The sequence below is a fragment of the Miniopterus natalensis genome, chromosome 20, assembly GCF_054644295.1.
Source record: "Miniopterus natalensis isolate mMinNat1 chromosome 20, mMinNat1.hap1, whole genome shotgun sequence".
Taxonomy (NCBI): Eukaryota; Metazoa; Chordata; class Mammalia; order Chiroptera; family Miniopteridae; genus Miniopterus; species Miniopterus natalensis.
Genome location: NC_142100.1, coordinates 15,088,765 through 15,105,435, shown reverse-complemented (window position 1 = coordinate 15,105,435; position 16,671 = coordinate 15,088,765). Strand labels below are relative to the sequence as shown.

At 51.3% G+C, this 16,671-nt stretch overlaps 1 protein-coding gene across 1 annotated transcript in view; it reads left to right on the top strand.

Moving 5' to 3' along the window:
• SFI1 (SFI1 centrin binding protein) overlaps positions 1–16,671 on the top strand; it is a 51,714-nt gene that overhangs the window by 34,795 nt on the left and 248 nt on the right. Inside the window, exons 16-31 of the mRNA XM_016198532.2 lie at positions 3,964–4,045; positions 4,332–4,510; positions 5,267–5,342; positions 5,827–5,922; positions 6,404–6,480; positions 7,613–7,715; positions 8,914–9,010; positions 11,390–11,550; positions 11,984–12,058; positions 12,521–12,595; positions 12,718–12,894; positions 12,972–13,231; positions 14,002–14,106; positions 14,255–14,486; positions 15,635–15,951; positions 16,514–16,625. Of these exons, the coding sequence (XP_016054018.2) occupies positions 3,964–4,045; positions 4,332–4,510; positions 5,267–5,342; positions 5,827–5,922; positions 6,404–6,480; positions 7,613–7,715; positions 8,914–9,010; positions 11,390–11,550; positions 11,984–12,058; positions 12,521–12,595; positions 12,718–12,894; positions 12,972–13,231; positions 14,002–14,106; positions 14,255–14,486; positions 15,635–15,951; positions 16,514–16,625 (2,224 nt within the window). The remainder of the gene's footprint in view (positions 1–3,963; positions 4,046–4,331; positions 4,511–5,266; positions 5,343–5,826; positions 5,923–6,403; positions 6,481–7,612; positions 7,716–8,913; positions 9,011–11,389; positions 11,551–11,983; positions 12,059–12,520; positions 12,596–12,717; positions 12,895–12,971; positions 13,232–14,001; positions 14,107–14,254; positions 14,487–15,634; positions 15,952–16,513; positions 16,626–16,671) is intronic.

The following is a 16,671-nucleotide window of genomic DNA, read 5'->3' as shown; positions in this document are numbered from 1 at the left end:
CAAATGACAGATTTGGACATTGCCCTGAGTATGGCTTATATCAACTTAGGACAGAGAGATGAGAGGGAGGGACATGTATTGAAAGAAGTTGCAGTGGTCTTGACTTAGTCTGAGGGGATCGACCAAAACTCCAGGGCTCCTCAGCATGAAGTCCAAGGACATGTTTTTAGGGCATGGTCACATAGAGTAGTGGCTGATGAGGGGATAGCACTTACCTCTGCACCTTCTCCAGAGACTGTGGCTTTACCTTTACCTAGTTTCTGTATTGAGGTCCAGTATAAGATTCATTTAAAAAAAATGGTGTCACTGCTTAAAACACTACCCCCCTCCTTTGTTTCCTTTATAAATGAAGTCATGATTGATTCTATTGCTTTTTTGCAGTTTGGCATCTCACAGGTACCAAAAATCCGTACCTTCAAAATAGGCTAGAGGAGCTTCTAAAAGGATTTTTGGTGGGGAGCAGTCTTGGGTGAATTAGAGACAGGAAGTAGCCAGGAGGCTTGAAGGATAGCGAAGGCCTGATTATTTGGTTTTGGTTTAGTTGGATCTTTGTAGAAAACGGTTTTTCAGGTTCCTGTCTTCCTGTTTCAGAAGCTAGACAGGCCAGAGTTCACAACCTGTTCCACCACTTGACAGCTCTGTGACCCTGGGCAGGCCACTCAGTCTTGCTGAGCCTCATTTTTTTCAAATTAAAATGGAGGTGATTTGCTAATAGCCCTTATCTCATATGGTTGTCAAGAAAACTAAGTGGGATAATCCATGTAAAATATAAGCAGAGTGCCCACACAAAGTATTAACTATCCCCCTAACCTTAGAATTGACTTGTGACTCATATGGTAAATTAATATTCACAGGTTTGGTTTGGAGTTTAGCAAATCAAAGTTCCATAATTCTTAGGGTGTTTTTAAAAAAAATGTTATTGATTTTATTTATTTAAATTTATTTTTATTGTTGAGAGTATTACAGATATCCTCCATTTATTATTGATTTGAGAGAGAGAAACATCAATTTGTTGTTCCACTTATTTATGCATTCATTGGTTGCTTCTTGTATGTGCCCTGAATGGACGTCGAACCCACAACCTTGGCATATTGGGATAACACTAATTGAGCTACCCAGCCAGGGTGCCTTGTGGCACCTTTATAGAAAATCAGTTGACCGTATACATTTATATCTATTTCTGGATTTTCTCTCCTGTCCCATTTATATATTTGTTTATCCTTATATCATTACCGTAAACAAACCTAATACTGTGCCATCAGTCGTATGAAAGTATAGCACACACAATGAGAATTATGGAAAGGGCATAATACTTGATAATAAGTGACTGTGTTACTGGTTTATGTATTTACTAAACTTTTTTATAGTTGATTTTTTTAAAATTTTTCAGTTACAGTTGACATACAATATTATATTTGCTTTGGGTGTACAGCATAGTATACAGATGTTTATTTACCTTACAAAGTGATCGCCATGATAAGTCTAGTACCCCTCTGACTCCATACATAGTTATTACAATATTATGGACTATACTCTCTATGCTATACCTTATACTTTTTATCATTATTTTATAGTTTACTCTTTCTACTTATAAAAAACATTTTCTGTAAAACATTATGCTGGCAGTAGCCTCATATTTTTATGTTTACCTCATCTTTTGATTGCACCATTTTCTCTTGAATCAGTCTTGTGGTGTTTGATAAATTTAGTGTCGCCTGAGTGTCCAGTGTTTATAAAGTCTGCAGCAGTGTGCAGTAAAGTAATGCCCTAGGCCTTCACGTTCACACCCCACTCACTTGCTGACTCACTCAGAGAAACTTCCAGTCATGAAAGCTCCGTTCATGGTCAGTGCCCTGTACAGGTGTTCCATATTTTATGTTTAGATAGGATTAGATAATTCAATTCTTACCGTTGCATTACAGTTGCCTATAGTATTTAGCACAGTAATGTGTTATACAGGTTTTTGGCCTAGGAGCAATAGGGTAGACCATCGAGGCTTGTGTAAGTGCACTCCATGATGTTCGCACATTGATATAGCCTTATGAGGCATTTCTCAGAACGTATCCCTGTTAAGTGACAAATGACCGTATATAATTCAGCGTCATTAAGTACACAGTATTATGCGACCACCATCACTGTCCATGTCCGGAACTTGTTCATCATCCCAAATGGAAACTGTGCCCACTGAACAGTAACTTCCCTTTCCCATCTACCCCCAGCCCCTGGTAACCTCAAATCTACTTTCTGTCTTTGAATTTGCCTTTTCTAAGTACCTCATACAAGTGGAATCACATTTGTCCTTTTGTGTCTGGTCCCTTTCACTTAGCATGATGTTTACGAGGTTTATCCATGTTATAGCATGAACAAGAATTTCATTCCTTTTTATGGCTGCATACTATTCTGTTGTATGGATAGACCACAGTTTGTCCATGTATATGTCGATGGACACCTGGGTTGCTTGCACCTTTGGCTGTTGTGAATAGTGCTGCTGTGAACATTGGTGGACACGCACCTGTTGGAGACCCTGCTTTTCATTGTTTTGGGCATACACGTAGGAGTGGAATTACTGGATCATGTAGTGATGTTGTGTTTAATTTTTTGAGGAACCACCGAATCATTTTGTTCTTTTTTTGATGTTTTTATTTTGTTGCTGAGATTCCCTGTCTGGTAGCTAATTTTGTTCATCTTTTCATTTATACACTCAAACTTACTTATTAGAGCTGTTTTTAAGTTTTTGCTGATTCCAACATTTAAGTTTCTGTTGACAGCTTTTTTTCTTTACAGGGTGTTGCATTTTGTTTTGGCAAGTGGTGGTTCCTGTTTCTTCTGGTGGTTTTGTGGCTCCTATCAATTCTGGTTTTATTCTTTCTTTGAGTGGGCCGTTTTTTATTTTGTCTTCAGTGTTAGGGCATGGCTGTTGCTCTTGAGGCTTCTCAGTGAGGTTTTTTTACTCTGAATGGGCTGGAACTCCATCTCCCAACCCTGTTCAACCTCTGGTATCTCCACTTAGCTCTTAGGCCTACAGCTGCTGCCTGGGGCAGCTTCACATAGAATTCTGGGTATTTCCCTTGACTACTGTGCAAGGTGTCTGTGAGTATGCCTGTGTGTGAGGGGTGGGTCTCCCTAGGCCATAGACACTCAGGCACTGTGGCAGCCTTGAGGTATAGAGGGGTGGGGTGAGGTCTCTGCCTGACCAGGCTCAGGACGGCCACACAGGTCTACACGGTCCTTCCCCTGTGGCCTGGAACTCTAGTATTCTGCCTCGGCTCATTGAGACTCTCATGCTCTGCTTGGACGCCCTCTTCCTTCCCTCACTGTCCATAAAGTGCCTGGGCAACTAAGGGGCTCACCTTGCATGTCTCCCATCTCTCAAGGATCACAGTCTGAGTTGCTTATTTCCAGGAACTGAAAACAGTTGTCTCATATATTTTGCCCATGGCTTTGCCAATGCACTGCCCCTGGTGGCTATTGACCAGTTGTCCCAGCACAGCTTTTGCAGGTTTTGACATTGTTATGGTGAGAAGGTGGACTGAAGCAGAGGTGACAATGCAGTGGTTCCCAAACCTATCTCCTTGTCTACCTACTGCTTCCTGGAGTGGCCTAGACCTGCTCAGTCAGCCTTGGGGGCCAGGCATCTGTTTTTAACCACTTTGCCCTGGCTGGTCAGCATGGACTGGATAAGCTTTCACTAATAATTGTTGAGCACCGTTGGTAACTAAACGTGGAATTGAAGAGGAACCAGGGTCTCAAAGTCTGAGTCTTGTTCATACTGTGTGAGTGCTTAGCTGACATTAGAAATACTTGGAAAGTATTGGGTTGTTTATGGGTTTTTTGGCTATTGTTTTCTGCTTTCCTTTTCTTCCTCCTCTCTTTCCCCGTCTAAGATCATTTGCCTCTTAATAGCACAGTGTAAGAGGAAAACTCCATTTGGAACTTCTCATTCTATTTTTCCTTTTTTTATAGGGAGACGTTAGAGAAACAAGTATTTGCTATTTGGTGGCAGAAAATGTTTCAGCATCAAGAAAACCGCTTGGCAGAGAGAATGGTAAGTGACTTTCCCATAGGAGGTGCCTGTTTCAAGCCTTTGCCTTCAGAGACTCCTCTCCTCAGGACATCGCCTGGAAGCCAGACCCCCACTTAAGGACATTGTGCCTGTGACTAGAACTCACAAGGCAGGGCCAGGGTCTAGGGCATCTTTTTCCTTTGCACAGATGGCTTCTGGGCCAGTGCAGCTAGCTCCTAATGTCCATTTCTTTTGCCTTGTCTTTCTTCCTGTCTTCTGGAATCCTTCTACTTACCCATTCTGTTTTCTCCCTGCTGTCCTGCCGCAGGCCATCCTTCATGCAGAGCGGCAGCTTCTGCGGAGGTCTTGGTCCACGTGGCACCAGCAGGCGGCAGCACATCGCCAGGAGCAGCAGTGGCAAGCAGTGGCCTGTGCCCACCACCGCCAGGGGAGTCTCAGGAAGGCTTTCTCCATTTGGAGGGAGAGTGCCCGAGGGCTCAGATCAGAGTGAGTGGATGCTTCTGCCTTGGAAGCTTTTTCTATCTCAGACCAGTTTTGATCATAGTAGCTGCACTGTCAGATCTGAGTGCCCAGCCAGAGGGTCATGTTAGCCTAGACTTGGGTTTTAAGTTCTGGAAATTCAATCTGAAACAGTCTAAGCAAAACAAGACCTATAGTGAGAGGATCCTGGACTGTGACTGGGGATGTGTGCCTGTGGATCTGAGGTTCTGTCCATGGGCTACATCCTGCTGGCTAGTTGGGGCCCCCTTGAAGTGCCCATGGCCAAGGAACAAACTAATGGGCTCATTTGGGGGTAATTGAAAACTGCCCCTAGGAGCAGCAGCTGTGGGCAGGGGGTATGGTATGGCAGTTTTTGCCATACCACGTGGTTGGGGGGGCAGGATAGACAGCCGGTGTGTCCACTGCAGACACTGTCCTGCTTTGGGGCCTTTCTGTATCCACTTTGTGTAGTGAGGATCTCCCTACTCTCAGACGCTGGCCACATTGAACCTCCTACACAACCACCTTCACACAGATAGGCTTCAATGGTACTTGAAGCCCTGTGAGGTAGTCTGCAAAAACTTGATTACATGTGCACTTTTCTGGGTAGAGAGCCCAAATCCTTTGGCAGCTCTTCAGAGTGACTCCCCCACCAAATTTAAGAACCACCAAGCAGAAGCCAGAGACTGTGAAGCGGCAGCCATTGAGAGGGCCCTAGCTGCGTCTGGGCTGCTGCACTGAGCACTGACTCTCTCTCCACAGGAAGATGGGCGGGGTGCTGGCTGCAGAGTTCCATTCAGCACGGCTCCTGCATTGGGCCTGGAACAGGTGGAGGGAGGTAAGACTTTGGCACAGGCACCACTGTGGACAGGTGGAGCTGTGTGTCAACGTGACTCAGCAGCCATATGGGCTCCTCCCAGTCCCTCAGAAACCACCTGCCTCTGAGCATAGGGAAGAAGTCAGGCAGCAGATGAAGAATGGTAGCCTGGTTTTATGAGATGATTGGCTCAAAGTTCCTTGTTCTCTTATGTGCTAGGCTAGTCTTACCTGAACTCACTGAATATCAAATTTCTGGTCTACCATTGATAGGCATCCTACCCTGGACAAAAATGTTTACGCTGACGTTGCTGGAGCATTTACCCTAAGTCAGGCACTGGCCCCATTTGATTCCCACAAAACTTCTAAAGGTACCTATTTATAGATGAGGAAGCTGGGGCTCCCAGAATTCTTACCTCACCCGAGCTCACCCAAACTATGTAAAATGGAGGCAAAGCTGAGCCTGCCCTCCTCAGCCCTCCATGGCTGCTCTCCTCTGCCCACAGTGCCTGGCCCTGCAGCGTGCGGAGCGACAGAAGCTGACGCAAGCAGACCTGCATCGCCGGCACACCTTGCTGCACAGGGCGCTGCGGGCCTGGGGGGTAGGAGCTGCTCCTTCCTTCATATCTCCATGCCTTTGGGGGAGGGGAATCCTGAAGACTTTGTTTTCCTTCCTTATTCTTGCTGCCCCTCTCAGAACAGTAATTCCAGCAGCCTCAGAGCAGGTGCCCTGGACAGTGGGTCTTACATCTTTAACACAGGGCTGAGTTCTTCCATCCTTGCTCAGCAAATACAAACAAGGAAAGTAAAAGCAAGTGCTGTCTGGGGGCACCAGCCTTACCAACAAAGTGGCCCCTGGTCCAGGAGCCCAGTGGTTTGACTTATTAGGTGAGGGGTTAGTGAGACAGTCCTCTCCCTGCTGTCTGGGTGGTCTCCTGGCTTTGGGCCTGGGGCCTTTTGGCCTCTCCCCACCCTCTCGTGAGTGCTTTGGGCATCGAAGTCCCTGCTCAGAACCTCTGAGGCCTGCCTGGGAATAGGAAGAACTGTGGCCCAGGCGTGGCCTCTAGTCCTGGTCTCCTACAGATTTACCAGAGCCAAGTGCGGAGCGTCCTACAAGAGGTGGCGGCCAGGGAGAGCCAGCACCAGAGGCAGCTGCTGCGGTGAGTCACCCAGCATCTGGGCCCCGCCTGAGGATTGGGGAATAGACTTCAGACCCAGGCAGGTTGGGGAGTTTTGTCCAGGGCCAGGCACAGGACAGGCCTGGCTTCCTCGTGCTGCTCATAGCATAGCTTTGGCTTTTCCACAGCAAGCACTCCATTCACTGGTTTGCCTCTTATGTCTTGAGCCTCTGCTGTGTGCAGAGCAGGACCTGTGGGAAGCAGCTCTCACCTGCATGTCTGTGAGACCTCTCGCTTATCTTGCTCCTATGAGCACCTTCCCTTCCCCACTTTAGACCTTAAAGAGTCAGCTTCTCAAGGCACCATTTTAGTACCTCTCCTGCTCTAGAAGCTGCAATGGCTCCTATTGCCTCTCAGTTCCCAGTTAGCTGTCTCCCCACTTGGCTCTCCAGACCTTTCACTGACCCTCCGGAGTCAGCTCTCTACCACTAGAACCTTCTGCATCTGTGACACCTTTGGAGGTCACCTACACTACCTGGGCTCCAGCTCCCTCCTGTGCCCATCCTCAAGCTCCTGCTAAGCCAAGCTCTAAACTCACTCCTTCCACAGGCCTCCCTCATTCCACTCTTTCTTTTCCTTCCTCTGTATTTGTTCTGTGTACACTATTCCAGGCTGCCTGTGGGTGGTGGGCTTTGTGGACTTTAGACACCACTCTCCCACCTTCAGGGTTCCGTAAAGTGTCCATTCAGATCCTCAGACAGAGTGACACAGAAAGAGGGAGTCCCCGAACTAACTCAGCACCAGGCACAGGTGCTGAGGATCCAGTTCCATTCCTCCAGCTTCCCTTTCTCTGTAGCTCCCTTATCACGGTGTGAATCACCTGTCCTGTCACTGCCTCGTTACGACTCTGTGTTCTCCGGAGTGCATAAATGCATGAGGATGTGGTGTTTGGTCCTGTCTGCCTTAGTGTCCCCAGTGCCTGGCACAGGGCAGGTGCTTAGCAACCATGTGTCACATGTCTTCGTCAACATGGACATGGCTGTCAGAGAAACAGATGTTCTTAGGCATAGGGTGTCCTTGATTCACGAGTGGGCTGAAGAATCAAGAGTGATTCACAGACTCACCCTGTCTCTTCACACTGGTGTCACCCCTGAACTGGCCTGTGTACCTGCAGGGATGTGTTACATTGCTGGAGGGAGAACACGGTGGCCTGCATGGATGAAGCAAAGAAAACCTCTCAAGCGAGTGCTCACTACAGAAGGAACCTGTGTTTCAAGGTGAGGCATGGAGAGCCATCTGGTCTCTCAGGAAGGGTTTGGGACCATGCTCGTACAAGATGGTGGCATAGGTGGTGGTACCAGGGATTTGAACTGAACAAGGAACCCAGGAAACGGGATAACCCTCCTCCTCTGCCATGTGAAAGTTGGCTTTTATTTATTTTACTGAATTATGAACCAATATTCATTAAAACAGAACATAGCACATAGTGAGCAAACTAGTTCATATCAGAACCAGTATTTTCCACACGTGTGGGATTTTCCACTGGGACAAACGGTTTAAGTCACCACACCTCCATCTCTGCATCTGTGGGAAGAGGATGCTCACTCCTGCTCACAGGTTTCGTGGCCGTGGGCTTTCTGGAAAACAGAGCATCCCAGGAATGTGAGGCCGTTGGTTGTCAGTGGGAAGTGGCCCCAAATTGCCGCCGGGTGGTGGGGTCTGGTCCCACGTGCTGGGGGAGGGAAGGCTGTGGCAGGACTTGGCTGTGGGAAGAAGATGTGTTATAAGACAGGGGACTCAAAACAAATGAAATGACTGGTGGTCCCTGGACTTCAAGATGCTTTAGAAGAAAGCAGTTGGCAGGAGCCCTGCTGGCAGGCCTAGGGAGGGGGCAGCTCCGAACAACCTTGAAGCATCTGCAGACGAGGAGCAGTTGCATGTGGTCAAGGCCCAGTCTGTTTCAGGAGAGCTCTGGGACCAGTGTCTGGTTCTGCCCTGGAAGGAGGGTCAGGACTCTTTGTTTGGATTCAGGGCAAGGAAGGGGGGAGGCTTTTTGGGGGTGAATGGAGTTTGTGATAGTTTGGGGGGCAGGCAGCAGGCGTCCCCTGGCTGCTTGACTTCTTTTCAAAGTGCCCTGTTACTGTTATTTTGTAAATCTCACATATGAAAGGGTGCATGTAAGTTATAGTTTCTGTTAACAAATAGAATGGAAGCCCATTCATGTCTTCATGGCATAATGTGATGTTTAACTTCTTCTGGTAAAAAAGAGCCATTCCTTGAGGTTCTGGGCTTCCCATGAGGGCCTGGGGCTCTGCCTGTTGACTCTATGCAGATGGTACATGCCTCCTGAATGTGGGTCAGTGCCATGTGTCCACCACTCAGCCTTCTTCCAGGAGGGGCTGCCAGCAGAACTGGGGAGTCCCCTGGAAGTCAGGACATGCTGTGACTGCCTCTCTGTTCTTTGTCTGCCCTTAGGTCTTGGTCCAGTGGCGGCAGGCAGCATCAGTGCAGATATACTACCGGCAGCAGGAGGACTGTGCCATCAGGGAGGCCCGGAAGGTGCTGCAGAGAGGTAAGTAGGGCCCCTGGAAGCTGAGGAAAAGATGATGAAGGACCCAGAACTGTTACACTGTGCCGTTTGCTTCCCTGCAGTCCGTCTCCTTCTCTTGTGTAATTTCTGTTGCTTAGGTAACAGCACCAGTTTAGAACAACAGAAAATTGTTCTGTCATAGTTCTGTAGGCTAGAAATCTTGGTGTAGGCTAGAAATCAAGGTGTTGGCAGGGCCATGCGCCCTCCGAAAACTTAAGGGGAATCCTTGCTTGCCTCTTCGAGCTTCTCGGGCCTCCCAGCAATCCTCGCTGCTCTTGGCTTGTAGACACATCACTCTGGCCTTGGCCTTCGTTGTCACATGGCTATCTTCCCTGTCTGTTCGTGTTTCTTATAAGTTAAGTCATACTGTATCAAGGGCCCACCCTATTCCAGAATGATGTCAGTTATTATTACACTGCACTGACCCTCTTACCAAATAACATCAATTCTTAGGTTCCAGATGGACATGAATTTGGGAGGTGTAACTATTCAACCCAGTATATCACAGCATTTTCTTCCCAACTGATTACCAACCAGTTGATGTTAAAAAGAAAAGCCAAGGCTTGAGAGCTACAGCGAAATAAGGAAATGAAGCCGGAATGGAAGAGTTCGAGGGGTTGGGGGGTGGTTTTGACGAGAAGCCTTTCCATTGGCCGCTGCTTGTCAGGTCAGCCCCATCATGGCTGTGTATTTCTTGTGTAGTTGGGTCCTTGTGTGTTCAGGGAGCAGGGACTTGCTCAGTTGGCCTCAGGTAGTCCCACTACCTACAAAACAGACAGCCTGAGAAGACAGTCCAGATGGAACCTCTGCTTGTGAGACGCATGGAAACAGACAGTGGCCCTGCAGTTTGGGAATCTGACTCTGAGGGGACAGCTTGTAGTGAGACTAAATGAAAATACAAATGGAAATGGTTTAAATCAGACCATAGGAGAAAACAGATCATGTTGTTAACATTGGCTTAGCAAAGTTTGCCCCAAGACAAGAATTCAGCTTCCGTTTGGCTGACTGTAGTGTTTGTGTTGATGAACACAGATCCCGCTTTCCTCTAGGCAGAACTTGGGGGTTAAATGTGCTTCTATGTTTCCTCAAGCTGCTCTTCACCCCAGAAACCGGTGCTGTTTCTAGTTCATTCCCAACAAAGAAGCCAGGGGGCTCAGCCCAGCTCTTAGTTTCTGTTTGGACAGGTCTGTGGTACCTGGCGTGGTACAGGCCTCGGCAGTTTGGGTCAGGCACACACTCCTGGCCCATGTGGCTATTTTAGGGAGCTAGAGAGAACAGGCACAGGACTTTCCTAAGGCAAGCAGCTTTCCTTAGAAGGAGGTGGCGGCACATGGCAGGCCCTGGGACTGCCATGTCCACTAAGGATGGCACAAGGGGCTTGGGAGACCTGTGACAAGACAGTGTGTTCCCAGCACATAGTAGGTGTACATTCACTACCTGTGGGACCATGTCTTGGTTTAGTTAAGGCCTCTGAGGTATAGGCACACCTTGGCAGTCTGAGCACAGGGCCAGGCACTGGAGGACGACTAGAGCAGGGTGTCGCCATTAAAACAGAGGCTTAAGAAGTGCAGGCAGGAGTTAGATGCTGCCTGTGCAACTTGGGGCAAGTCCTCTCTCAGCCCCCGTTTCTCCATCTGTAAAATGGGGACAGTGCTACCTATCTCTTGGGGTTGTCATGAGGATCCAGTGAGAATAACATATATGTGCTTACAGCAGGACCCAAAAGGTGTCAGCATTTAGTACTAACGCTGGGCCTCCAGGCATGTGAATGCTGCCTTCCCTGCCCTCTCCGGCAGGTGCTGGAGAGCACCCTATCTTGGCATCAGTGCCCTGGTATCAACCCCCTTCTGTTTTCTCTGAAAGAAACTTCTCCTAGGGCCTAAGAAAGGAAAAATTGCCAAGTAAAAATCAGCAGAAGAAAGTGTTTGCTTTCTTGAGAACCTGGTGACATAGAAGAAATTGCAGGATATGGCCCCTGCCTGGCTCGGGCTGCTTGGACTTCTCTGAGCCTTGGTTTCCTCCCTGGCAGAACAGGGCTGCCACCTCTCCTGGGTCATTCTGCAGCTCTTGCAGTCACTCTGAGGGCCCCTGGCACATCTGTGGTCACTGTGGCTCATGGGCCTTTGGAAAGGTCACACTAGCAAACAGCAGACGTGGTTCCAGCCCCCAGGGTGCTCACGGTTGCTGAAGGTGGCCAGAGATGACTTCAGAGGAGTGTCCACATGTAGTGGTTTCACCCACTGCGGGCTGAAACCCCAACTCTGTCCCCACAGTCTTCTCCATTCTCGTCTAAACTTTGCCTGTGATTTAGTCATTCATATATACATGACAAAAGAGCAAACTGACTTGGATCTGCCTTAGGCTGTCTCAGGACCTGGTTTCAGCACTGGCGGGAACGTGGCCGGAGGGCAGCCCAGCAGAGAGCCCAGCTGGAGCGGGCGGTGCAGCATTATAATCAGCAGCTACTGCTTCAGGGCCTGGCCCAGTGGAAGGTCCACCATCTGGGCTGCGTCAGGAAGAGGGTGAGGCAGGTGGTAACTCCTCCAGTTTCCTTGTGCAGTGGAGCTCTTCCATGGCAGACCACCTCCCAGGGAGGAAGAGGTCCTTCCTGCAGAACTCACAGCAGCCAGTATAGGCACTGGGTGCTCTGGGGTCCTATGGGTACAAGGTTTAGGAACCTTTCTGGGATGGCTGGGGGGACGCCAGCCTCAGATTGGGTCTCTCCAGGTAGAAGATGGTTTAGCAGAGAAACCAGGTTCACCCGGAATCATGGCTTGTTAGAGCCGGGGAACCTGTGGAGTTATTGGCTTCACACAGGACACCAGGAGATGGGGGAACCACTTACTTGGGTGGGGAGCTTCTCACCCTTTGGCTGCTCCCGGGTGGTCTGGGCATGGGGGCATCTGATACACTCAAAACCAGCTCCCTGTGCATCCTCTCTTCCCTCTCCCCCAGCTCCTGCAGAGGCAGGGCACCCAACTTCTGGCCCAGACACTCAGCCGGTCCTGCTTCCACCGGTGGAGACAACAGGTGGGAGCTTTCCGCCCAACCCCCAACATTTCTGGGTATCACCAGCTTCCATGCACTGTGACTGTATAAGGCCAAGTCACTTCAAGGTCCCATTTCTGTGTCACATTAAGAAATACATCTGGGTAATATCCAAAAATTCATATGAAATGCATTTTAAGTCTTTGTGAGGCCTTGACAAAACACCAGGCGGGATTGCATCCTGTTCAGCAAACCTTCGTGTGCACGGGTCCCTCTCGCTCCCTGGACTGCAATGTGGAGATGTCCCCAGCTTTTCTTCTGCCAGCCAAGCATACTGCTCTTGTGTGTTCCCTCCCCCAGAATTCTTTGCCTTGTTCTTTCCAGAGGATCATTTTCTGATCTACTCCCTCAGGGCTTGGCAGAGAGGGCTCTGAGAGTGACAGGGCCCTGTGGTGGGGGCGGCCTCCCTGAAGGTGATATTTTGGTAATCTTTCTGGCCCGTAGCTGGCAAACAGGAGGCAGGAGCAGCAGGACACAGCCCGGGCCCTGTGGTTCTGGGCCTTCTCACTGCAGGCAAAGGTAATGGCTGCTCCTTCCAGGAGAGGAAAGTGCCTTGGTGGAGGGCAGTGTGGGTTGTGGGCACAGCCCCTGGGGGAGCTTAAGCAGGGAGAGCTGGGCCTCACCTCCTCCTCCTCCCGGAGGTGTGGGCTGCATGGCAGAGCTTTGCGCTGGAGAGGAGGAGGAAGAAGGCACGGCTGGAGCGGGCAGTGCAGGTCTACCACCAGCAGCTCCTCCAGGAGGGCATCACGTGCCTCTTGCGGTTTGCAGCTGGCATGAAGGCTCTCCGGCAGCAGCTGCATGCCCAGCAGCAGGCGCAGGTAGGCCCAGGGTTCTGAACCCCCGTCCTTGTGGGGAGTGGGTAGGACACAGCATGACCTGAGAGAGGTCGTTGCAGGCGGCCCACAGTCTCCACCGGGCAGTCCATCGCTGTGCCATGCTCTGGAAACAGAAGGTGCTGGGCCTAGGCAGGGAGTCTCAGCCTCCCACATCCACCGTGCCTAGCAGGAGAGTGACATTTAAGGGTCCCCTTCCCAACTGCATTGCTGCTGGTGCTGGGGATGCCGCCCTGGAGACCAAAAGGCCAGCTCCTCGTGGACCACAGGGAGCTCTGAGCAGCCTGGCCCTGGATGCTGGGGATCCCCAACTCCTGGAGCTGTGAGTAGCCATCCCTCACCTCTTTCTCTTTGCTTCCACCTGGGGCAGAAGCTTGGAGTGTACTGGAGGGAGGACACTGGGCCCCGAGGGTCACAGCTGAGCCACTGGGACCCTTCTCTTCCTCCCATTTGGAAGCAGACACTGTCCCTCTCAAGCTCAGGGAGAGAACACAGCAAGAGGGCAGCCCCACCCTCCTGCCCCCAGACCTGCCAGTGTTCCTCTGACCCTTACAGCCAGAAAATGGGGCTCCCTCTTGGAAACTGCACATTTTATGCTTTAGCCACTACCCCATACCCACACACTGGGCTGATACAGCTGTCTGCTCCCAGAGTGCCCAGTGCTGCCTGAGCCTGGGGGAGAGGTCACCGGCAGGGAGGAGCACTGGCATGGGCCTTGGTTCTGCTCTGCCTGCCTCATACTCCCATCTCCATCCCTACCCCCATCCCAACCCTAACAAGGGCTGACCCTGACAAGCCTGTTCCCCTGTGGTGTGGGACAAGCAGCTGCATTACCAGGGTCGCTGTAGAGGTCAAATGAGATGTCGGTGAGGCGTCAGGCTCGCTTCACTGGAATTGCTCAGACGTTCTGTGTGGCCTAGGCCCACCCCAGCTCACCTGCTGACCTTGAGCAAGAGCCTCTCCTTCTCTGGGAGTTAGTCTCCCGTAAGATTGGAGGGGTTGGGCTGGGTGATGACCCCTACCCCACAGAGGTCTCAGGCCCCCTGCAGCCCCTTGGGCAGCCTGGAGGAACAGCCCTGTATTTCTCCCCAGCAATGCCATCCGCTCCGCAAGGAAGCAGCCGCGACGCCCAAACTTCTTGCTGGAGCCCTTGCAGAGCCAGAGGCCCCTGGGGTGTGGCACCTTCGGGGGGCAGGGGTAGGTTATGTGGTCGTGGGACCCCAAAAGTAGATGGTACCTCCATCAGGACCTGTGATTTGGGGCCTAAGGATGAGTGGCCCCCTTTCCTTCCTGCTCCTCAAGAAGGTACTGAGGCCTGACCAGCTCTTGCCTTCCCTCTGCTCAGGCCTGAGATGCTGAGGGAGCAAGGCCTAGGCATGTCCCAGCCAGCAGGCCCTTCCCTGACGAGGCCCTTCCTGGAAAAGGCCCACACTGGACTGGTTCCAAGCAGCTCCCTGCCCCAGCCTGGGGCCCTGCCGAGTGCCTCTGGCCTGAAGCTGTCCCCCATGGCGAGTACAGGCCCGAAGCTGCTGCCCCCTTCCTCCTCCATGCCCTGCGGGGTGGATGCACCCACTAGGGTAAGTCCTCCCTGGTCATCTAGGGTCCCAGTTTTTGGCCTTCAGTGCTCGCTCTTGTGCACTCAGTGCTGTATCCACAGCTGTACTTACTGCTACTGGAACACTATCTCAGGCAGACACAGTGAGGCTGCTCATTCATTTACCAAGTGGGTGCCACTGTCCTAGGGACACAGTAGTGAACAGCCTGCCGAGGCCCCTGCTCCTGAGATTATATATATCCCAGTGGTAGAGATAAGACCAGCAGGCACATAGAGACTGCAGATCATGGAGAGCTGTGCAGGCCCTGGTGACAGTTTGGATTTTAAAGAGAGTTGGAAGTTGTGGAGGATGGTTGGCTGCTGTGATCTTACGGCCCAGCAGCAGAAGGTGCTGGTGACTACAGACGTGGCCGATACCTGATAGGCAGACTAGGCAGGACTTGCTCTGATGGGTTTGATACGAGTGAAGGAAGGAATCTGGCTTGGATAACTCGGAATAATGAGTTCTTTTATTAAAAGAAGGAACACTGGGGTCCCACTTAGGGTGAAGCATGAAGTGTTTTGAACCTTTTAAATTTGAGGTAAAGCAACAGGCTTGTGAGTCTGGCCTTCAGGGAAGAAGTCAGGTCTGGAGATCAAAGTTGAGAATTGAAATCAAGGAGTCCGGGGCAGGGAGGAGTGAGAAGGCACAAGTGCTCAGTACGGAGGAGACAGCACTGGGGATGGGTGACCCCAAAGAGCTGGTGCCTCAAGAGAGCCATGGGAGTGGTGAGGGGCAGGGTGATAGGACACTTCTCACCAGGAAGGAACGGAGGGTTGCAGGTGGGTGGTTGGACATCTACAATAGCCTCTGATCACTTTCTCACTGAGACAAAGGTCACAGAGTGAGGCAGGGGTGGAAAGTCAGGAAGGCTTGAAACAGCTGGTTGGGGCAGTGCTGAGCCAGGTCCTGGGGAAGGGGTGGGACCAGACTACAAAGGTGTGGGGTACTCCCTAGGTTGTTTGGTGTCTGGTCCTTAAAGAAGGGCAGGCCCAGGACCCTGGGAGAGCTGGCTGTGGGAAAGCCCAGCTCTTGGTGCCTCGCCTGCCTTCTCCCTGCAGTGGGCATTCTTGGCACCCTGTCGCAGGCCTTCCTCCAGCTTCTCTTAGTGTCCATCCTTCCTTTTACAGGCATCCGCATGGCTGACCTCCCCTAGCCTTATGCCCCAGGTCCCTGACCCCCACCTGCTCCTTCCTGGGGACCTCACAGGCACCCGGCTTGGGCCTGGCTCTGAAACTGCAGGTGTGTACCTGAGGTCTATCAGCACATCAAGTACTTGGGCCACTCCCAGCGCCTGGGCCCCCTCCATTCAGCCTGGACCCAGCCAGGAGAATAGTCAAGATCAAGCTTATACTCCTGTTGCCACGGGCCACACCAGCCTGGAGGCTGAGCTTGAGGGCATCCAGCGGCAATTACAGGACTACCAGAGCATGAAGCAGAACCTCTGGTAAGACGCAGAAACACGCCTGCCCACAGGGAACAGCTGGGAGGTGGCTGCCAGGGTCCTAGGGGTGATCACCTATTTGTGCATTGCCAACCCCCTGCACACAGGTGGCACCTTTACCCCTCAGTCCTACTTAGGAAGGCCAGGTTGACTTTACCTGTGGGACAGGGGGAGGGGGCGCGATACAACATGGGACAACACAGCTGAGCAAAACTTTAAACACGACTGGGTCATGTGAAAGCTGGGCCAGGGGTCTACCCAGTGATTGTGACATGGGATGAAAAGGTACAAAGGTCTGGGCACCAGTTGCACACAGTGGGCTATCCTGTCTTACTTGTGGTCTGGGTCCAGAGCCTGGGCAGCATGGTGGCCCCTCACCATGAGCAGCAGCCATGGAGGAGCAGGAAGGGGTTCTGCCCTGGGCCCATCCAAGTTGCCATCTGCTGGACAGTATGGAGGCTGGGAGAGGAACAGAACTACCCTCCGTAGCCCACATGCTTCACCCAAAGCCTGAGGGTCCACCAAGGGCCCAGCTAGACACAGAGCAGGTGTCTCACTGCCTCAGGTCCTACCAGCGGCAAGCAAGCAGCCTGCGCCGGTGGCTGGAGCTAAGCAGGGAGGAGCCCAGGCCTGAGGACCAGGAAACGGAGCAGCAGGTGCAGGAAGAGCTGCAGGAGGTGAGGTCTTGGATGGTCCTGGGACAGGGTCTGGCTGTGCTTCCTC